The sequence below is a fragment of the Nelumbo nucifera genome, chromosome 1 (assembly GCF_055504915.1).
Source record: "Nelumbo nucifera cultivar China Antique chromosome 1, China Antique-T2T, whole genome shotgun sequence".
NCBI lineage: Eukaryota > Viridiplantae > Streptophyta > Magnoliopsida > Proteales > Nelumbonaceae > Nelumbo > Nelumbo nucifera.
The window spans coordinates 149,181,825-149,205,954 of NC_142649.1; the positions used below are offsets into that span (position 1 = coordinate 149,181,825).

Below are 24,130 nucleotides of genomic sequence, written 5' to 3' on the forward strand. Positions count from 1 at the left end.
AGTTTCGTTTTACGTAGGGGTGCCCAACCTAAGTACCTAACTGTGGGCCTATTTTTCAAACTGAACTGATACAACCAATTTTTAAAAAACCGTGAACCAAAATCAAACCAAAACCAATGGTTAACTGATTGATCGGTTTGGTTTTTGATTGATCGTTCTTTGGTTTTTTTATATTTATAATATATACTATAAATAAATATATCTATATATAATGCATATCTATTTATTTATTTATTAATGATATATAGATAATATAAAATATAAATAATATATAAACATATATATATAATACATATTTCATATTAATTAACCAAAACCAAGCCAATACCTTCAAATTTTTGAACATACCGAGTTGAAACCAAACCTATTGGTTCAGTTAACTGGAATTTTTGGTTCAAATTTGTCGGTTCAGTTCAACTTTTTGGTTTTTAATGAACACCCCTAATTTTACTAACAAACACAGCCTTAAGAAAGTAGCCAATGAGTTTGTACCTACAAGGCATAGTTTCACCTTCAACACCAGGTTCCAAATAATAGCCACATCTACATGGTGAATCACACAACTAGTTGTCATTTAACCACCTCTTGAAGAAGTTTTCTTTGTTAAGATACAAAAGGTTTTGTTATTATTACTACTGGAATGGTCCATGTGATGCATGGGGTATTTGATATTATTGGTGATGTTTGACTATGCTTTTATATCATGGGCATAGATGAAAGTTCACATACCATTCAAGTCCTAAGACAATTATATAATACATAAAAAAGACTATCCTCACAAAATGTCAAGATCTAAATTTTATAATATGCATATAATGTTGGTTGCAAATGCATTAGATTGAAACATTAATGCACCAAATTAATGATAAAATTACATTCAACAACATTATATATAGATACAATTCATCTCATAAAACACAAAATCTATGGAGAATAGGAGATGCCACTCTTAAATGATATCCTATTTTTTGTAATAACCTAAAACCTATAAAATAATTACTATTAATGGTCAGAAGTAAATAAAGCTATTATGTTAATTTACACAAGTAACCATTGAATAGCAGAAGCCATTATCTAAAATGACTATTAAATAACTTACATTTAATCCTAAAAACATTTTCTTTTTCTTTTTAACTAAGATGAGATAAAGAAATTTGTTGAAAGCAAAATTTATCAACCATCTAATAAAGTAACATGTATGCAAACACCTTCTAGGCATGTTGAGCACCTCCGCACATTTGTCCAAGAATAAAACACTCGAACAATTCATAATGTGTCATAGTGTTGCATACGGTTAAAGGCATGAGTTGTAGGCCCTATTTAACAACCACACACATGACAACATATAGTCCTAGTGGCCAAATGCCTTTATAAGACCTGGGCCTAATTGACAAACATATCCAGGGACTATGGAATAAAATTTCTATATTTTCATTTTTTTATAATGTATAGTTTTCTTTGTTTTTTTAGTTTTTGTTATTTTTCATCATTTTTATGATTTTCTACATTTTTTGTAAATTTTCTGCATATTTCTTTGTTTTTTGTAATTTATATTAGTTTCCTTAATTTATGTTTTTTTTTCTACATTTTATATCTTTATTTATATATTATGTATTTTTTATAGTCATATTTTCTAGAATTTATGTATTATGTGAAAAATTAATGGGTTGGGTTATGTTAGGTTTGGGTCGAATCCAAAATGGGTCATTAGTGGGTTGATGGGTCAGGTGGGTTGGGTTAAAGCTCAACCCAAACCTAAGTACCTAACCCACTCAATTTCTTTTAGAAAAGACAATGGTTTTTTTTGCCAACAACTATCATGCACCCTCATATAGAATTGGGATATGTCGGAATAACCAAAAAACTAAGGGGTAGAATTAGTATGAAAAATCAAGGTCTTTCGACCACACTAACTGAACCATTCTCATTTTTTTATATATGGTAGTAGATATAATTTTTTATTTTATTCTATAACTTTTGTTCATTTTTTCTGTAATTTGTGGTTTTTCTTTGTTTTTGGTAATTTGTGTTTTTTCTTCAATTTTTACGATTTTCTATATTTTTTGTAAAATTTCTCTATTTTTTTTTGTTTTTTTGTAATTTATATTATTTTCTTCATTTTATGTGTTTTTTCATAATGATTTTGCAATGGCATATATACAATGGGAAAAAATAAAAAGTTAAGGGTAAAGTTGGAAAGTAAAATCAGGGTGTTTTGACCAAACCAATTGCAACATTCTCATTTTTTAGTATGGTGCAGAAATTTCTATGATTTTCTATATTTTGTGTAATTTTTCTATGTATTTCTTTTCTTTTTTTTGTAATTAATATTGTTTTCTTCATTTTATGTTTTTCATAATTATTTTTCAATGACAATAAATACAATGGGAAAAATAAAAAGTTGAGGGTAAAGTTGGAAAGTAAAATTAGGGTGTTTTGACCAAACCAATTGCAACATTCTCTTTTTTTAAATATGGTATAGAAATTTTTATGATTTTCTATATTTTTGTGTATTCCTTTGTTTTTTTTTTGTAACTTATATTGTTTTCTTTATTTTGAGGAGAAAGGTGTGTAGGATAAGAGAGACGCAATTTTTGCTTCCTCCTTTCTATTGTAAAGTAGGGGGAATGGATAAGATATACATTATGCAAAGAGGGGTTTAAAGGAGAGAACTGGGGTTTTAGAATTAATGTCTTCGCTCCACGTGTGAATGATGACATTTGGCCTTTTTCCTCCTACCATTCTACTCGTCAATGGTGGGGCCTTTATTTGCATATATAACGGCTAGCGTCTGGATATAGATTGATCCTGATTCATTTATATTTGAATTCAAATCAAACAACCGTTTAATTTAGTCTAAATCTCTTACCAACAAAATGCATTCCAAACGACCAAACCCCTATGGCCCTACTGGCGTAGTACGGAAACAAACCATGTTCAGAGAAACTTCAAAGAAAAGAACTAAAGCCAAAATAAATAGGAAGAACAACTCTTCATTGAATACTTAAGAGAAAATCAAACATCAAAACTGTCATAGCTTTGTCCTAATTGGCCTTTATATAGACTTACACCCTTATGGATCCTACAAGAAAGTTTCCTAATCTATGAAAACACTCCATAATAGAATCATACTAAAACTCTTCAAAAAGAAAGTCCTAATTGAGAAAAAATTTGGAAATCATGATCTAATGCCAACTTGGTAATTTCGAACTAAGATAGAAGTTTTGTGTTGGCGCTAACTCAATAATTGATTAGTTGGTTGGATCAATGACATCATCCAAGCTTCTTGTGTATCTTGGAGTGGTCCTAACTTGCATGTAACTTATTGGCCTTCTCTGTATTGCATCATCCTCCTCGGGTTGGAGAGAATCCATCATCGGATTAAAATCACCATCTGAATGATTGTCGACATACAGTACCAAGTGCTTGACATTGAATACATCATGGGTATGTATATGGATGGGTAGCTTTAGTCTGTAAGCATTCTCATTGATGACTTCAACTATCTCGCATGGTCCAACCATCCTTGGTGCCAGTTTTCCACATTGCCCAACCGGTATACAGTTCTCTGTTAAAATGGCCCAAATGTAGTTTCCCGCATCAAATACTACTTTCCTCATTTTTTCCATCAACATGTTGTTTGTACTTAGAATTAGCTACCTCCATCTTGCTGTGGACTTCTTTCTAGAGGTTCTTAAGCTTCTGCACCATATCATCAGCCTTGTCATGAATTGGGCCTGGCCAAGTACTAGTAGCAAGATCAAGAACGCTATAGGATTGGCTCCATATACTACCTCAAATGGGTTGTATCCCATGTTCTTGTTTTTTGACCTATTGTAGGCGAGTTCAGCTTGTGTTAATAAGAGATTCTATTGTCGTTCATTGCTAGATGTAAGGGTTCTCAAAAGATTTCCCAAACTCCTATTGGCTACTTCTGTTTTTCCATCCATTTGGGAAATGAACTACTGAATTGTAATGAAGATGGCAAGCCATGGAGTTTGACAATCTCCTTGAAGAATAAACCAACAATAAGTAAGGCATCCATTGTCTTCCTACATGCCACGAAGTGAGCCATTTTTGAAAAACGGTCTATGACCACCATTATAGAATCTACTTGTCACTGGGTACGTGGCAACCCGAGAACAAAATCCATAGATATATCTACCCAAGGTCCTTTAGGAACTGGGAGGGGCATGTATAATCCAAAATTGGTTATTGTCCCCTTAGAAACTTGGCATATATGACAACATTCCACAAACCTCATGATGTCTCTCGTCATCTTGGGCTAATAGGTAAATAGTAACTTGTTGAGACGAGTTGAATTATTTTGTCTCACCCAAAATGTCCTTCATTGTGCAGCTCTTTGACAATTTTCAACCACCATGAGCAATCAGGTATACATAGGTGGGTTCCCTTGAATAGGAAGTCATCATATGCCACAAAGTATGTCCTATTACCTGATTGCACATCCTCCATAGTATCAACAAAATAAGGGTCAGTGAAAAATAATTCATAGAAAGTATCAAACCCCGACACCTGTGCTCGGAATGTGGATAACAAGGCTTTCCTTCGGCTAAGTGCATCTGCAACTTGGTTGTGCACACCCGACTTATGTTTCAATGCAAACGAATATTCTTGGAGGTATGTTGCCCATTTAACATGCCTTGCATTCAACTTATGTTGGCCCCCAATATGCTTAAATGCTTCATGATCTGAATATAAGATGAATTCTTTATTGATGAGATAATGTCGCCAACACCGAAGCGCTTGCACCACGACATAGAATTCTACATCATAAGTTGAGTAGTTGAAGCGTGATCCATTTAATTTCTCACTATAGTAGGCTATGGGCCGACCACCTTGGTTGAAAACAACACCAATTCCAACCTTAGAGGCATCACAATCAACCTCAAAGGGTTGCTAGAATTTGGGAAGGACTAGCATGGGTGCAGCTGTCAATCGTGCATTAATCTCAATGAAGGCCCTTTTTGCTTTAGTATTGAACGCAAAATTGATATTGGTCTTCATACAATCTGTGTATGGTGCCATAGCAGTGCTGAAGTTTCTAATGAATCGCTCGTAAAAACTTGCAAGACCATGGAAACTTCGCACTTTAGTAAGTGTTTTGGGGATAGGCCACTCAACAATGGTACGAACATTCTCTCGGTCTATAGAAACTCCTTCTCTTGAGATGGCATACTCAAGGAATAAGACCTGATGAAACCGGTATTTGATGGTTATCTAATTAATTGCCTAGCTGTCACGCACATCCTCTAAGTGCCATCCTTCTTTGGCACTAACAAAGCGGGAATTACGCATGAGCTCATGCTATCTCATATGAATCCCTTAGCAATCAATTCATCTACTTGCTTTTATAACTCCTCATGTTCAATGAGACTCATTCTATAATGGGCCTTGTTGGAGAGACTAGCACCCGATGTTAAATCTATGTAATGTTGGATATCCCTTAATGGTGGTAATCTTGCAGGTAAGTCCTCAGGAAACACATCACTAAATTCATCAAGTAAAGGTCTCATCTCTTCTGGAACCTCTATACCTTTCAGTTCAAGCCCCTTGTCAATTAAAACATAAAAACACTCATTTCTTTTAAGGCATTTGAGAATTCAGTCATGACAAAGAGGCATTTGTGAATTTAGTCATAGACTACGTGGCGGTCAAATTGCCACGGGCGCCCAAGTAGCAAATGGCAAGCACCCATGCATACATCATACTACGCATGATCACTACAATTACTACCAATAAAAAAGCTTACTAGACACCATTGTATGATTGAGACCTCATTCTTTCTTTTTAGCCATGCAAACTTGCAGACGACTACTTCTGCTATAATATTCTCACAACTCCCACTATCAATTATAAGGCTTGCTACATTTCTACCCATAATACATGTACTGTGGAAGATATTATTTCTTAGCCAATCCAACGATTCATCCCTAGGAGTTAGGAATGATCATTGCATCACCAAGGCCTTTCCCACATCCCTATACACCAGTTCTCCCTCTAAGGTTTCTTCATTATAAGAGTCAAACACAGGTGGGTTTGAATAGTCGAATGCTTCCATTTGGGGTTCACTCGTCTTCTACAAACATTGCCCATTTTCTTTTATCACCCCTTGAGCAATCAACAAATTTATGGCCTGGTTCACCACACTTAAAACTCTTCAGCCCAAGTGAACCAACCTAATTTTGATTAGGTCCACGACCTTGGTTTTGGTTTAGCCCACGAGACCGTGGCTGAGTGGTTGAATTTAAAGGTGGAGTGGGATTACTATGTGGGGGCGGTTTGGCCACATTCGTTTGGGTTCGACCCAATTGTTTAGGTCGGTTGCTTTGTCTTTCTATGGTTAAAGCATGTTGGTGTGCCATGCATAGAAACATCATAATAGTCAAATAGGTCTAATACATCCGAATATTTGGTCTCAGCCCACCTATATACCTAGCCACCAATTGGTTTTCAGTTTTAGCTAACTCAATCCGGACTACTAATAGATGAAACTTCTTTGTATATTCATCTACTATATCAGTTCCTTGCCTTAGATTTTGCAATTCTTTATAAAGTAAATGAATATAATTATGGGGTAAAAATTCTGACCTCATCTTTACCTTGAGTTTCTCCCATGTCTTAATCTTTTTCGTGCCTCTTTTTTGTCGCATAATCTTCAATTGATGCCACCATGCTATTACTCGCCCTCTAAACTGAGTGGTTATTAAGGATACAATCTTATTTTCTAGAACTTCCTTGAATTCAAGAACTTCTTCCACCACGAAGACTCGAAAAGTCAATCCATGAATTCTTTTGGGGTCATACCTCCATGGAATTTCGGGATCTCAACCTTGAGATCCACTTTCCACTGTCTTTGGTCACCACCCGCAACTACAGCCAACCTGGTTGCCTGCCTTGATGATGAAAAGGAACACATGGAGATACTTGTGTCAGAGTCATTGTCCCATGTTTCCGAACGGGAACACGACGATCTCAACTCCTGAGCAAGTGTCTCGACTTGTCTTCTCAGCTTTGCGACCCTTCTTGTGTTTTGTTGTTGAGTTTCTGCTCCATGATGTGAGCCACTTGTTTCTTCTTAGGAGCCATAATCCAAAGAATGATCAAACTTGAGCTTTGATACCAACTGGCGTAGTACGAAAACAAACCACGTCCAGAGAAGCTTCAAAGAAAAGAACTAAAGCCAAAATAAATAGGAAGAACAACTCTTCATTGAATACTTAAGAGAAAATCAAACATCAAAATTATCATAGCTTTATTATAGCTAGCTTTTATATAGACTTACACCCTTATGGATCCTACAAGAAAGTTTCCTAATCTATGAAAATACTCCATAAAAGAATCTTATTAAAATTCTTCAAAAAGAAAGTCCTAATTGAGAAAAAAAATTCGGAAATCACGATTTAATGCTAACTTGGTAATTTCGAACTAAGATAGAAGTCTCATGCTGGCACTAACTCGATAATTGATTACTTGGTTGGATCAGTGACGTCATCCAAGCTTTTTGTGTGTCTTGGAGTGGTCCCAAGTTGCATGGAACTTATTGGCCTTTTCTTGTACTGCATAGTACATTGGTAGGGTGTTAGATTACCGGATTGGCCCAATAATCGTTGAGAAAAAAACACTCTAAAATGAATCAATATAATGAACCTGAAAGCATTTCCTGATCCAATACAACTTATTACATTAACAAAGATAATCGAAAAAAAAAAACAGGGAGAAAACCAAAAAAGGCTTCATTTAATCATCTAATTGATTGTTCCATGATTGTCAGCACCCAATTTTTGCCCGATCTTCTCTCTAACCCACTTTTCACACTCTAAATGTTCGATTATGCCACACCACCACACCCGCTACCCGATCAAACTCTATCACATGAAACAAAGTCGTTTATCATCCAATCACACCAAATTTAGCCCTAAATCCCTTCATTTCACCATTCATTCATTAGAGATTCCATTTCAACACATCTAACACTATGACACTTCTCAAACCAAAAACCTACGACCCACACATCGCTAACATGATCAAACCCTCCCAACAGCCTCATAATTCAAATCCATGTCACTCCACCAAAATCCAACTAAAAATTCCCTTATTTACCCATTCATCAAACCAAGATTGCATTTTAAGTCCCCCTCGTTAGTCGAAACACTAATAATCTAGATCCTCATTATTCCCATGCCTCTAAAGCCATTAGACACTTTCATTAGACTCTAGGGACCCTAGGATGCCCATCCAACAAGTTTTAGAATAAAAAATACCCATTTTGCCCTTCATCTAAAAAGATTCCAAATTAACCATGTTCATCACACATTACTTTCCAAATCATAGATATCCATCACAACACCACCCCCAGTGCACCCAAACCTCACCATACCTCCATCAATATGCCGATCAACCACCTATTGAATTCCAAATCCAAAATACCCATTTAGTCCCTTGTTTTAAAAGACACCAAATCGACTATTCTCATCACTCATTACTTTCAAAATCTTAGATTTCCATCACGATAGCTCCCTTAAGACACTCAAATCTAACTAAAACCTCCATCAGACCCCTGATCGACCATTCACCAGATTTTAGATCAAAAATGACCATTTTACCCCTCATACAAAATGAATCTAAATCGTCTATTCTCATCGGTTGCCATTCTTAAAATCTTATATCTCTATCATGACAACTCCCCGAGACACTCAAATCTTCTTAAAACCTCCATTAGACCCCTGATTGACCATCCACTAGATTTCAGACCAAAAAATGACTATTTTGCCCTTTATAAAAAAAGATTCCAAACTGACTATTCTTATCGGTCGCCACTCTCAAAATCCAAGATCTTCATCGAGACACTCCCTCTAAGACCCCTCAAACTATACTAAAACCACCATCAACTTCCTGATCAACCATCCATCCAATTTCAGACTTTAAAATACCCATTTTGCCCTTCATTCAAAAAGATTCCTAACCGACGATCCTTATTGGCTGTCACTCTCGAAATTATGAATCTTCATCACGATACTTCTCCCAAGGCACCCAAACCTTACCAAAACCTTCACCAACCTCTTGATTAACCACCCATCAAATTTCAGACCCAAGAATACCAATTTTACCCCCGATATAAAAAGATTTTAAATCAATTATTCTCATCGTTCGCTATTCTCAAAATCTTAGATCTCCATCATGATAGCCCCCTCGAGACACACAAATCTTCCTAAAACCTCCATCAAACCCCTGATTGACCCTCAACCAAATTTCATACCTTAAAATGACCATTTTAGACCATTTTAACCCTCATCCAAAAAGATTCCAAACCGACAATCCTTATTGGCCACCACTCTTCAAGTCCAAGATTTCCATCACGATACCTTCCCCAAGACACTCAAACCCTATCAAAACCTCCTGATTGACGATCCATTGCATTTTAGACCTTAAAATGACCATTTTACCAATTATTTAAAAAGATTCCAAATAAACAATCATTGTTGCTTGATACTCTCCAATTTCAAAATATCCATTAGCATGCATCATCTAACACCGTTAAACCCCATCAAAGCCCCTTGATTGACAACCCAACAAATGTCAGACCCTAAAATGACCATTTTACCCCTCATACCCCTCATCTATAAAGATTCCAAATCGAGGGCTCTCATTAGCCGCTACTCTCCTATTTCAAGATCTACATTGTGATACACCCTCCGATACACCTAGACCATGCCATCACATTCCTAAACACCTGGATAAACCCCCTTCCATTTTTAGACCCAAAATGACCATTTTACCCTGTCATCAAGAAAAATCCTAGTTCGACGCCCCCTATTACTCGACACATTCTAAATCATGACTTCTCACTCTAACACACCCCCCGAGGCCATCAAACCCCATCATTACCCTTTTTGGACACCTTAGAACCCCCTTGGAAAATCTTATTACAAAATTCCCCATTTTACCCCTCTATCTACAAGGATTCCAATTCGTGCGATCTTGTTGTTCGAGATAAACCCTAACATCATGAGTTTTAATCTCAACCCTTGAATCCTACACATTACACCCCTTGGACTTGCCCTCTCATTGCAAAAAACCCCCTTCTGTTTTTTCATTTAAGTCCTTCAACATTTCTGGAAATCACATAAAGCTCTTACTAAATCTAGAATCAATCATAGCCCTAGATTTGAGCCCCCTTGCTTCACCACCATAGGATCGGCCTAACCATCACTTCGACATCCCAAAACCCTAAATTTAAAACCCTAGCCGCTACCTCTCCATTCCCTCCTCAAATTCAAAATTTAAATTGAAATTTAAAGCTCCCCCTTTTTAGGCCATTAATAAGGAAACAAGGCGGGCCTTTTGAGGGAAATTGTCTCATTGCCTTAAATTCGGTCAAAAGACCAATCGAAGGCTGGCTCGTTGGTGTGTTAGCTGGGTTGCTCCAACATTGATGCGGAATCAAGTCCCGCAACCAACACTTTGGGAAAAAAAAGGGTAAAGGGGAAAGTTATGGGTGATTAATCAAAAAAAAAATAAAGGTCAAAAGGAAAGAGATTAATGTGAGAGAAAAAAAAAAAGAAAGAAAAAATCTAGGAAGCCCCCCACCCTTTAGATTAGGATCAAACCATCCTAGCTGTCCATTTCTTTTGAAAACCAAGCTCAAAACCCTAATCTCTCACACTTAAACCCTAACCAAACTAAACCTAACCCTCTCCAATTCGGTCAAACCTAACCGAACCCTAAACTAAACACCCTCCATTCGGTCCTAACCCAACTAATATAGTCCCAACCGAACCAAAATAGCCTAACCCATTTGGTCCTAAAGGAAAACCTAAGAAAAGAAAAAAAGAAGAAAAACCTAAGACCAAAAAACAAAACCGAATTGATTCTCTAAAAAACCACCGAACGGTCCTCTCCTTAACGCCCTCTCCTTCCTCTCCTTTCCACCTCCTCCCTCCATGAACGAACGAACCAAGTGCCATTCTCTCTAATACTCTCTCCATTCTCTCGCACCTTCTCTCCCACAAGCTCTCTGCTCTCCCTTTCACACACTCTCTTCTCCCTCAAGCTCTCCATTACCGAACTCCCATCTCTCTTAGCCCTATCACCACCGAAATCTTCCTCTAATCTTCTTCCTCATCTCTCTCTCTCACTTCCTCTCTTCCTCCATTCCTCTCCACCACCGAAATCCCCACCGTTCACTCTCATTTCCCTCTCTCCCAAATGTCTCTACTCACCTGAACTAAAACCTCTCCCCCATCTTCCTCTCATCTTCTTACAAAAGAAGCCTAACCATAGAACCCCCCCCCCCCCTTCTCATCTTCCTCCAACCTCCATTCAACATTTAGGTACAAGAGAAAGAAGCAACACCCAAAAGCTGGAGCTTCCACACTAGGTTCCGACTTAGAAAACAATTCAAAACAACAAGAAACAACAAATGGAGGTCCAGTTCGGATTTGCAGCCCCCTGCATTGAACGAGTTCAGCACAGCTCTCCATCCTCTCTACTGTCAACCGCACTAGGTGTTCTCCATTACTTTCGGCCATCAAACTCTTTCCTATAACCCCCTTGGCAGAAAGGAAGAAGGGCCGCACATAGAGGTAATCGTCCTCAACCTCTCAAAAATAATTTACAGTCAAGGTTCTAACTTTTCTAATGATATTTTTCTTTGTTTTTTCTTTTCCCTTTTTTTTGTATTGTTTTCCCATGGAAAAATGCTTGAAATTAATGGCTTTAATCCATATTTCCATTACCTTAGATTTCTTTTGTTTTGGGTTGATGAATTTTCAAGAATTCTTGGTTGAGTATTAGTATTGAGTGCATGATTGTACTTAATGTTGGGTAAACAAGGCTAGGTCGAATATTTGTTTTTCTTTTTGTTTTTTTAAGTCTTTTGTGCATAGTTTTTAGTTATTTTATGATCTTTTCGTGTTGGGTTTATGTTTTTTTTTTATTATTGGCATTACTATTATTCTTTCTTTCTCATGTTCTTTAACTAACGTCATGCTTTAATCCACTGTGAAGGGCTGTCCATGGGAGATAAGATCCTTGGTATTCAATCCTTCTCCCTCCTCAAGTAGGAATGTGGGAGGCTTTGGATAAAAAAGGGGTGGTTGTGTAGTCAACTCCCCCTTTGCTCATCTAAGAGCCTCCCATACCCGGAAAGAGGAAGATGAGGGGATATAAGTCTCATGAAAGAATGTCCCTCTCATTGTAAGACCTACGTTGGACCTAAGAAGCACTAAATGGTATGTTAATTTTTATCAAAATTGGCATTCACAAGATAACAAAGGGAGAGGGGTGCCTAACACCTTCCTCCCCCTCCTTTTGGTGCCTAGAATCATGTCTTTGTCTTGGATTGAGAGGCTTTGGATTGAGGGCTGTCCATGGGAGATAAGATCCTTGGTATTCAATCCTTCTCTCCCTCCTCAAGTAAGAATGTGGGAGGCTTTGGATAAAAAAGAGGTGGTTGTGTAGTCAATTCCCCCTTTGCTCATCTAAGAGCCTCCCGTACCCGAGGGGATATAAGTCTCATGAAAGAATGTCCCTCTCATTGTAAGACTTTCGTTGGACCTAAGAAGCACTTAATGGTATGTTAAATTTTATCAAAATTGGCATTCACAAGATAACAAAGGGAGAGGGGTGCCTAATACCTTCCTCCCCCTCCCTTTGGTGCCTAGAATCATGTCTTTGTCTTGGATTGAGAGTATTTTCTTCTTTTATGTTTCTCAAACTAGGGAGGCCCATCACTTCCTTGTTCAAGTTGTTGATGGGTGGCAGCCCCTCTCTCAGCCATGAAGTGACACCTAATTTCAATGGGATGTTCAATAATAATGAAAAAAATTCATTCCTCCCTTCAATTCAAATTTGTGGTTTGGCCAAACCATTCGATACTTGGCACGTGTTGGCTCTAATCAATGAAGAGGTTCGTCAAGTAGGTGTTTTGGGAAAATATCAAACAAGTTCGAATCTACACCCCACGGCCTAGGCCACCAACTATCCTTCCACATGCATTCTCCCCTCAGCACGTGTGGAGCTAATGGGATGGCCATTAGCTCGTCCTGTTAGCTCCGCATTATTTATTCTCTCGACTCACGGCTTGGTGCCTGTGCAACCCTGCACTCTTCCGATTCGATCATCTCCGGCACCTATGATGGTTCCAGCAGATATACAGGAGGTACGAACACGACCCTCTCATCTCATCTCTCTCTCATCTTTTATTTTTAATTCTTTTTCAATACGAAACAAAGACGGAAGGATCACCGGTGACCACCCAACCCTTACCCAACTCATACAACTAGTAGAGCAATGAAATGAATCTACTGTCTTTCTCTTTCGTAATTCAGCTTGCAACTAACAAATCTCTCTTTCTCATCTCTTGCAGAAGCACTTGATCTGATACCATTTCTTATGGTTTCCATACATCTCTGTTGGTAAGTTCTTGCACAACTAGAGAAACTCCTCAAAATCTGCCGACAGGATGGACCATAGCCCAGTTGGAAGACCAGGGAGCAGCAATTCCAGCTCCGCTTCTTCAGCTAACCTTGTGCCTGAAAAGAAGCTGACACTATTTGTCCTTCGCCTTGCAACTCTTGAAAAATCGGCCAATGGAGTGGGAGCCTTAGCTTTTATCAGGGCAACTATTGTTCTGGGTGGTTTTGCTATCAAACTAGGCAAGATGGATTTTTGTTCGTCACCACTATTCTCTTAATCGAGGGAACCAGGATTTTCAGCCGAAGTTGTGAGCTTGAATGGCAACATCAGTCTACCAGGTGGATAGTAGATGCTGGGAAATATAGCTTCAGGCACTAAAATCTAGCTCCCACTTCCTTGTTCGAGCTGTAAAAGCGATTTTCCATCCAATTACTTTAATCGGGCTATAGATCCACCACAACCGACAGGTGAAAGAGAGCTTCAATACAGCAAGACCCAACAATCAGGTTGTGCAAAAGTTCCCATCACGGATATGGGCAACATCAGATGTCCCCTTGCTTCGCTATGCAGGATAGGTGTTTCTGTTGTGAAACATCAGTAAGCTACTCTATTGGCTTTAACTTTATCAGCCACAACGTGCGTGAGTCTTTCCCTGTTGAGGTTTATTCAATAGGATTGCGGTGACTTTAGTGATGTTCTTGACAAGAATCAAAAGCCTACTTTGAATATTTTCTGGATTGGCATTGGCTAAAGATCTACTATTTCTAATGGAGAGCATTCTGGGAATGGAAGGTCATCGAGTGTAAGATTTTGGAAGAGCTGAACAAGGAGTAGGAGTTAGATAATTTGGAATGGTTTTGATCGGATCGGGTGGTCTCCGGTGATCCTTCCGTCTGTGTTTTGTATTGGAAAAAAAAAAAAGTTAGAAAATAAATGATGTGAGAGAAAGAAATGAGATGAGAGGGATGGGTTCGTACCTCCAATGTATCTACTGGAACGGTCATCGGTGCCTGAGACGATTCGATAAGAGTACAAGGTTGCACAAGCATTAGGCCGTGAGTCGAGAGAATAAGAAGGGGTTTGGGGCGCAGATTTGAACAAGGCAAGGAGTAAGTTCCACAGTCTAATTATTATTTTTTTTGCTTTATCCAATTATAAGTGTTAACTGTTAATTAAATAAAATTTAAAAAATATAATAAATAAAGAGTAAAAATGAAAAATAAAAATCAGGCTTTTTAACGAAACATTGTCACCATCCTCAATTTTATAAATGGTACTGAGTACACATTATTATTTCAAATAAAACAATGATAACCATGTTTCTCAGTTTCTGCCCTTACAAACATTATAATACATCAACAGTCGCACCCGTTAGATTAAACAACAAAGGAATTGCTTGGCTAACGCAAATCAACTGGAGTGAGGAATCTTGTTTCTTTCCCTATTTATATCACAAATTTACAGCATTTACACCCCTATTACAAAGGATATGACATATCTATTCATATCGAAGAAATCATTTAGGATAGTATAAACCTGAAAAAGCCACATCACTGCAAACAATTATTCGTGAATTGGTGCAAAGAATGTTAGCATCTTGAAGGTTGAAGCCACGAAGAATAGGCAAGGGAAATCCTCTCTTCAGGCGTAAGTTCACATAGGGCAAGAATACTGTTTTGAGTAACGTCCACATCACTGACTGCAGAAATTTAAAATTAAAATGTCAGTAAACAAAAGGAGTGGAGAAGACAACCACCAAGAGGTCCAAAACCAGTTGAAAATCTTTTTTTTTTTTTCAAATAATACCTAGTAAAAGATAAAAAAAAAAGCCAAAAGACCACAGATGGAAGTGACTGAGCAGAATATAACAAATTGTCCTGGGATATCCGCAATCATATAACTATTTCTTTTTATAAATGAAATCATATAACTATCAAGTTATATCAGATAATTACATAATTTTATATAATTGCGGTGCATTGAACCATAAATTAAAAAATAGGGTTCACTCTCATTGTCCATAACCTCAGCCTGTTGTCATGTGGCAACTTTTATCAGGTAATTAGCAGTTGGGATCCTGCAGGCTTCACTTACCACTTTCTCCTCTTCCTGAGGAGGAAAAAAATAAAAAACTCAATGGCTTACTTTCACTCTGCATCCATAATGTTAGATGCTAAAGCTTAGGAAACAGGCCCTCTTTTCATGTGCCATGGGGCTATATGTTCAGAAACTGTGGCACAAGGGTAGGATCAGATGATGAGGCAAATGTATGGGGCTCTTGTTACTCACCATGTATGCTGTAACATGTAGTAGTCCTAAGTCTGGTATCCTTTCTCTGCAAGACAAATAGACGATCTCACAAAAATTCATAGCTAGCATTTACATGGCACCAGCCATACCAGCTGTTGAAAAATTTTGTAAGTCTTTCTATTGCCCCAAGAAAAAGAACTATTAGGCTGAAATTTCTAATAGATAAGGGCAAGGTTAATGGGTGATATTCAAAATGTGGAACTCATTTTTTGGCCACCACGTACACCCAACATGAAAGAGTCTTGGCCCATTTGTTGCACAAACCATTGAGCAAACTTGTCCCCTTTTCAAAGAGAAATACAAAATAACTAGTCATGGGTTGACTTCCATCAAGTATGACAGGAAACACAGAAAGCGACACTGCGATTTCTCTGATTCAGCGGACTCTGGAACGCTCAAGCCAGCATGTCATGGCCTGAAGCTTTTTTTGGAAAGAAAAAAATTGGACATCATACTGTGTCCAATGGAGTGACACTGAGAGTTTAACTCAAAGTCCATGAACTTTGTCTGACACATTAGAAATGTACCACGAGTCATGAGGGCATGACTTCCCTATTTGGGCACAAATTGCTAGATTGAAACTTTTGATCTATGGAATTGATGCAATTCTTTAGAAATATACCAAGGGTCATGGGACCATAGCCCTACGGTTCGCATTTAACCACTATCACGAGGACAATCTCAGTTCCTATCAAATGAGGATGTCATTCTGACCGATGCATTAAATAACTTACATGAATGAAAAAACCATGACAATTTTGCTGATGTGAAATTGCACTAACACAAGGTCGAATGCATCATGATACCTGAATTAAGTACATGTGGAAGTTACCAATTTTGCTCCACTTCAATGAGAGAGAAAAGTCATTCAATCCAACATTACCCGCCAAATTGTTCCCTATGATTTCCAAGGAAACTGATGTGCGAACTACCTGTTTCAAGGAGTAGCTTTGTCATTAATAATGCAGTAACAAAACATTAATTCCAGTTTGCACAATATGAAAAAGTTTCCCCCATAAATGGGAAGGGGGAAAGAAGAAGAGAGTGAAGCTTATTCACTAAGAAGAAACCTTATGTGATAAAACTAGGTTTTTTGCAAAGCAAGAGGTTAGTAGCCGAACATTCAAAAATAGCCTGCTGAATATGTTAGAACACCATAAATTAAGTGGAGTATCTAATCAGCCTTTTAACTGGGAGTTTAGAAAGGTCCTCTTCTGCTATGTCTTAGAATTTCATAAAGGCTAAACCCAATCCTAACTAGATTTTACTTCTAGTTCCTACCAAATGTTACTAGTAGATGTTGGTTGGGAAAGTTGGACCTGAAAGTAACACATTAAAGAAGCAAAGGCAATTGTTTTTCCAATAAGGAAATCTACTGTTCAATGGTTATTAGTTATGGAATATCTACTTACCATAAAATGTGACACCGATTAAAAATACTTTATGCTGAATGAGTGTCTGGAAAGAGTTTCCTTGGTTTCCATACAAACTGGTTTGTGACATAACAATGTTACATTTTCTATTTATAATTATTAGACAAACTAAATATTTTAGGTGGACTAATTTTGATCTTCATTAGATAACCACTATCAGTTTGCATTTAACCTTGGATTTTGGGCACAGCAACAGCTTAAATAAATAAAAATAACAATAATCACAAACAAAGTAGCTAATAAAGAAAAGGCAATGGATTGAATAGAAAATAGTAACAAATATATCAAACTTCGAGCTTACCACTGAGATGCATGCAACTGGTATTGTTTCATTAGCATCCAAAACATCAATTGTCATATCTGAATAAATGGTAGCATCAATATTATGAGGTGATATCCTTATCATTGGGGGAGAAGATACAGATATATTCAGATTCATGTCATCATTTGGGTACTTCTTGTACAATTGAGGAACAATGTATTTCCAGCCAGCAGTGTTTAAAAGATACTGATCTGGTACTTTGTCGACAATCCAGTGCATAAAATCTGCCTGATGAAAAAAAAAAAAAGAAGAATTATTAACATAATAATGCTTCCAGTGCTGATTTAATTACAGATTCATCTAACCTAGATTGGCAAGATTAATTCCTAGGCTGGCCAGATTAGACCTTGAATGATGCACCCAAACAATTCATTGGGATTAGTATTAGTTCACCACCTGAGACTAATTCCACAGGGAACTTGAAGCCACAAAAAGTCAAAAACAGAAGTCTCCAAAGACAACTGTCTTGATCCCATTCAACTTGAGCTTTCACCTTCAGAGTTTCTCAATTAAATCATGGAGACTGCTTTTGAAGGCAGTCAGGCATGACTAAAATGGGAATATTTATTTTTCTGCATTCCTTAGATCTCCCAAGAGATATTTATCCATAATAAAGTCACTGACAACAGCTAGCTTTAAATGCGTAGCAAATACCAGCCATAAGACTATAGCAGTCTTCCCCTCAGACCCAGAGAGAGATACTAAGGAGTTCTGTTTGACCACAATCAAATATAAAAGAGAAATTCATACTAATACATGAAAAAACTTACATTGAAGTATGCATCTGATGCAGAGTTAAATACTGCTTCATCTAATGAAATCTCAAGCATCTTAGGGGGATCTTTGCAGGAAGCTGGAGATTTTGAATTCTTATGATAATAGCTGGGATTTACAACCTCATCTGCTGCCATGAACAATCCATCAATCTCAATTTCAATGGATGAATTACTTAACAAAGGATCATTAACAAATGTGACATTCAAAGTGGTGATCTCATCCACTGGTATTTCTTTGGGAAGAGTATTCAATAAGGAATCAAGCTCCACAACCCCCTCTTTGATCTTTTTGGTAATAGTGTTTTGCACTGCAGAACTTATTTGTTCTTCAAAGGCATCCACAAATCTGGAAAATAAGAGGATTATATAAAACAGTCGTACAATGCATTATGCATCAACAAGAAAAAAGGTATAAAGTCCATGGACAGAAAGGAAACATAATAGTGTAAAAAATGCCTCCCATTTCAGCCAAATAATCACAGACAAGAAAGTACAAGATCATTTAATTGGATGGAAATAACACATGCTGATCTAATGCTTTCTCAGCTCATGTAACTTGAAAGATGCAGCACAAATTAATGTTTGGCATGAGAGATAAGAATGTAAATCTGCTGCTAGTTTCAGAAAGGTCAGCAACAAGGTGCTGCAAATAAAATTGGGAAATTTTAACTCTGTTGGATGGATTGCACATCCATAATCTTATAAATATTATGCAAAAGAAAACCATATTTACAATTTTCTCTTTTGATAAAATAATAAAAATTTCAATGGAAAAGGAAGAGAGAATAAAAAGAATATGCAAGAAAGGCTATAGAGGCCATGATCATCCAGAATACATAGCATTCCTATAAAACCCCCTCCACAATTTGGCTAACATATATGCCTTGCCATTTGCTGACCTTGACAAATAAGATGTACACAGATTCTGTAATCAAGTCACTGATAAGATGAGATAACATCTAAGAAACCCTTAGAACTTCAATATATAACATTGTAAGAATGTCTATTCATGGAACAAAGAAGCTAAGCCTTCAAAGTTCAAACATTGTATTTTTCTATCATTAACAGATTTGAAAATCTTTTATTAAATACAAGATCTATTACCCCACAGCTAGGGTAATAATATAGTACAACTCAAGCATCAAGCTCCCTTTTCCCCTTGCTCTGTCAACATCAAGGCAGGCCCCTAAAACATTATAATTATTAGAATAAATACCTTAATGCATTGCTGATCAAAAAATACCTCAATGCATAGTCAATTATTTTAGTAGTATAACAAATCAATAAGATGATTTATTAGGAAATGCCTCTGTATGTATGTATTTATCTGGAACAAATCAATAAAAGATATGCCTTGTCACCTCCTGCTCACCATTTCCATTGCATGCTTAACAAAGGCATAGTCAACTTAGGTAGAACAGAAAGAAAGAAACCTTAGAAAGTTGGACAAGAAAAATTATAACTAATTAGCAGTCAACATGGAAATGCCTGTGCATTTATGATATTGTGTGGTCTATATGCGTGTGTGCATGAAGGCATGCCTATATGTAATTCCTGGCATTTCAACAGGCAGCCTTGTGATACTTTTAGAAATTTTCAGTTAATTTTAAAGCAACTTTATTTTATTAAATAGTTATATATAACTTATTTTTTTATTTATGTCTGTGCATTGGAATGAGAAGGGGTGAGATAAGAGAGAGAGAGAGAGATTAATGCTAAGAAGATTTCTTACCCTTGGTAAAGCCAAGATGCTCCACCATCCAAAGTTATAGAAATATCTTTCACATAACAACCACATTCCATGAGAGATAGCTTTAGTTTTCCTTCTTGGTTCTCCAAGCCTAAAGTAAGCCCCACTTCCATGCCTTCAACCTTACCCATAAGCAGCACTCGTCAATTTCCCTTTGTTGAAAGATACACTGAAGATGAGCACATAAACATATAGGAGGAAAGAAATAGACAGACTTCAGAAAAACTGAATTAAGTACATGGACAACTTAAAAAAACGTAATGATATTCATGTCCCATCTAATGACATTTGCAATTGGATTATAGAAGTACCCATGTTCACACAAGTGTTAAATTTCAATCCATGTTATTTAATGCAATAAAGTTTAAAAGTGAAATACATTAAATTAGCAATTAAGTTAAAAAAAAATGAGAGTATAAATGTGTTAAGATTTTTGGGTGCACAGACAATACTTAATATTTCGGTCCCTGGGGACAATTGTGTGCTATGATATACAGTGTGATTCTTTTCCCTCTAAAGTTCTCCTAGGGCACATTTCTGTTGCAAGAGAAGTCCAGAATCTAAGATGGGGCTTGATTGTTTCCCAAGCAGTAGCAGGCTGATGAGTTTCTCCACAGCTATTGGCTTCATTGAAGCCAAATCCTGTTGGTCACAATCCTGAATGATGAATCAGGTAACCTAGAATAAAAGCTATAACCGCAACTAGTGAATCAGGCAAATTCAGTTAAAATTGAACCATTATATACAAAAATACTGCTTAACAGATGTAGATTTCAACAAGAATCAATCACTGGCAGGCCTTGACTAGTGGCTGTACAGAACTATAAAACGTACGCCTGGTAGTGCTAGTTCAAAGAAGTTAAACAGCATAACATTCAAGTTTGCTAATGAGGGGGCATACAAGGATATGGAACTTGTGGTTTTGAATCATTAGATACTGGCAACTGGATATCACGGGTCCCACAATGAGGACCAGTTATAGGAGTTTAAGAAATTGCAAGGTACTGAGATTTCCGCCAATCAAAAGTGAACTAAGAATTCTAGCTTTGTGAATAAATCCAGTTAGAATCCCTCTATTCATGCCATGCAGAGAGATTGACAATGATCTTTTGGAGGGTTAAAGAAGTGAGCCACCTCAGGTGTGTTTTTGTTTATTTCTTGGAATTCTCCTTCCATATAGGACTTCTGCAAGGCAGTAGGAGCTGAGATAAACTGGCAGTTCTATGTTGACTCGGCAAATTACAATTCGCTCAGTGCTATTTTTTCTTCCAAACACGGCACCGTGTTTGATAGCCCAACATTCACCCATTGTTTGTACTTTCTAGTCAAAACTTCCCTAATCCACTAGCTATCTTAGCAGTTGAGGTGAGATGTGAAACAAAGGGATGAGTTTAATTTGAACCCAGCAGTTCCTAATCACATGAGTCCAATTCCTTGCATGAAACATAAGCATTAAAAATACAAAATTTTACAAAACAATCAGAACTGAAATCTAAAAGCTTGGACCGGGGGGGGATGGGGGGGGAGGAAAACTGGAAAACAACTACTAACGATAGAAGCTAGTAAAATCAAAACCATTCATATTAAATAAATATTGAAGGATGGGAGAAAGTGAAAAGCCTAATCGGGGTATACCTCAACAGAGGCGTGACCTTTATCTGAGATAACAAGAGGGATGAGCCAAGTACTGTAAGAATAATACCAGTTCATACTTAAATTAGCGGTGGCACCTGAGGCAACAATTGCTACACCCGTGTCGCCGGGCTTGACGGTCGACGTAGAAACATCGACCCGATAGATCGTGATGTTAGATAGGGCTAGCTGAATATTTCCTACAAAAGGGATTTTCATAGTCTTCTGGATTCGGGGCAAGTTAAGAGGTGTTAAGGATGCAATTGCTTTCTCTATCAATATATCCTTGGCAAAATCAAGACCCTTCTGAGAGATGACTGCGGAAACGAAGCCTTCCTCGTTGGATTGCACTTGTGCAATTACAGGAACGAGTAGTAAGACGCTTATAAAGAACAAAGTAGAAGGTGCCATGGATAGTAGAAACCCAGATTACGAAGAATTTTACAGAAGTGCAGAAGCCATCGGCCTGGAATTGGATTCAGGGAGATAGAAGAGGGACACTTTGGATTTATCCGAGCCGAAGGAAATAAAATTGTTGCGTACAAGACATCGATGGTTTGTATCTGTCTTTCCAGTAAAGGTGATAGAAAACTAGGGCTGCAAACGGTATCCAATTATCTGATTGCGAATTCGAATCCGATCCGATGTTTTCTATAGAGCTGTAATCGGATCGGATCGGGTCTAGTTACATCAGCATCCGATTCGATTATCAAATCTTTGAATTTCGGATCAATTTGGATATAATGCTGCTTAAAATGATAACAAATTAGGAACTAATTGTTTTATTATCTATCTATTATTATATTAAAACAAAATTGAACATATTATAACAATAGAAAATGTTGTGGAATACAACATAATTGAATCTTGAGGTGCAAAATTCTTTGAATATATTTTCCCATGAAAAAGGAAGCAATAAATAAGGAACCACCCTAAGTCTGCAATAAAAACCAAGAATAGGAATTAAGAATCAGACTTAAGGAGAAATAAAAAACAAAGGAAATAAACAAAATTGGGTAATGGAATGTTCATATTTTTGGTGGACAAAGGCCCAATAATATATCCAGAAATAGTAACCTCCCCTAATGAAGGATTATGGAAAGAAGCCATAAAAAGCAAAATAAATTCTTTAATCACTAATCACACTTGGGAACTTGTGGATCTCCCTCTTGGAACTAAGGCACTAGGTTGTGAATAGATATTTAAGAAGAAATTAAAGCCAGATGGCATAATAGATAAATTTAAGGTCAGATTGGTTGCTAAAGGTTACACACAAAAGAAAAATATATATTTATTTAACACATATTCCCCAATAGAAAGGTTAACTACAATTAGAGTCTTTTTTGCTATAGCATCCATATACAACTTATGGTTTATCAAATGGATGTAAAAACAAGTTTCTTAAATGGAGAATTAGGAGAATAAATTTACATTAAGCAACCTGAAGGCTTTATAGTACCAAGACAAGAGAACAAAGTGTGTAAACTAATTAAGTCTTTATATGGCTTACAACAAGTTCCCAAACAAATGGCATGAAAAAATTTGATAGTTTTGGTTACAAATGTGTATAGCATAAATGATTATGATAGATGTGTTTACAGCAAGTTTGTAGATGATAAAGGAGATATGATTTGCTTGCATATTGATGATATGTTGATAATGTGAACAAGTTTAGATATAGTGAAAGAAACAAAACGATTCTTAATGTCCAAATTTGACAGTAAAAACATGGGTAAGGCTAATGTAATCTTAGGGACTAAAATCCATAAATAACAAGAAAATTTTATCATCTCTCAATCACACTGTAGAAAATATACTTAAAAAGTTTGGACATTATGACTATAAACCTGTTAAGATAACACTTGACTGTAGTATTCACTTAAAAAAACATGTAGGAGAACATGTTTCACAAAAGGAGTATGTAATTGGAACTGTGTCCTACTTAATAACTACACAAGATTGAATATAGCAATAATTGTTGAAAAACTAAGGGCCCATTTGGAAAGTCTTTTTGGGAAGATCTTTTGGTAGTTTGATAGTCAAAAGACGCATTGAGCTTTTGCATGAAGATCTGAGCAACCCAAAGCTAGTTTGGCATACACATGTCTTTTTGTGTCTTTCCACGCGAGAATAAAATGTGAAAGATGCAAAAGCTTCACTTGAAGCTTCCCAAAATGGGCTTCTCACGTCTTTTCGGCGCTCTGGCTTTTGGCAGCTAGATCTTCTACGAACCAAATGGAAATAGATTGAAAATCGGTCTACTCGGCTTGTAAACAATTAAAAGGCCGTGTGAAAAGACACGCCAAACGAGCCTTAAGTCAGCATACTCATAATCCTAGATATGAATACTGAGAAGCTCTAGTAAGATTATTAAAATATTTAAAGGAGCTATGAACTATGGTTTGCATTATTCATGTTTTCCTCCTGTTTTAAAAGGCTTTACTGATGTGAATTGGATTTCAAATTC

General features: G+C 36.9%; 1 protein-coding gene and 1 long non-coding RNA gene across 4 annotated transcripts; one reads left to right on the forward strand and one right to left on the reverse strand.

Moving 5' to 3' along the window:
- Positions 1 to 10,757: 10,757 nt before the first annotated feature.
- On the forward strand, positions 10,758 to 14,926 carry LOC148803973 (uncharacterized). 2 transcript variants are annotated; one of them, XR_016080370.1, is made up of 3 exons: positions 10,776 to 11,606; positions 12,744 to 13,183; positions 13,391 to 14,926. It is a non-coding gene; the product is annotated as an uncharacterized LOC148803973 (long non-coding RNA). The 2 variants fall into 2 exon arrangements; XR_016080369.1 differs by having other exon boundaries at positions 10,758 to 13,183.
- LOC104606538 (putative BPI/LBP family protein At1g04970) lies at positions 14,703 to 22,272 on the reverse strand. 2 transcript variants are annotated; one of them, XR_016080368.1, is made up of 6 exons: positions 21,667 to 22,272; positions 20,014 to 20,153; positions 18,276 to 18,627; positions 17,485 to 17,733; positions 16,485 to 16,682; positions 14,703 to 15,139 (listed from the first exon to the last, which is right to left on the reverse strand). XR_016080368.1 is itself a non-coding variant. In XM_010271798.3 (6 exons), the coding sequence occupies exons 1-6, from the start codon at positions 22,072 to 22,074 to the stop codon at positions 14,957 to 14,959; spliced, it is 1,458 nt and encodes a 485-aa protein (XP_010270100.1). In that variant the 5' UTR covers positions 22,075 to 22,270; the 3' UTR covers positions 14,703 to 14,956. The 2 variants fall into 2 exon arrangements, 1 of the variants encoding a protein (XP_010270100.1); XM_010271798.3 differs by having other exon boundaries at positions 16,557 to 16,682; positions 21,667 to 22,270.
- Positions 22,273 to 24,130: the final 1,858 nt, after the last annotated feature.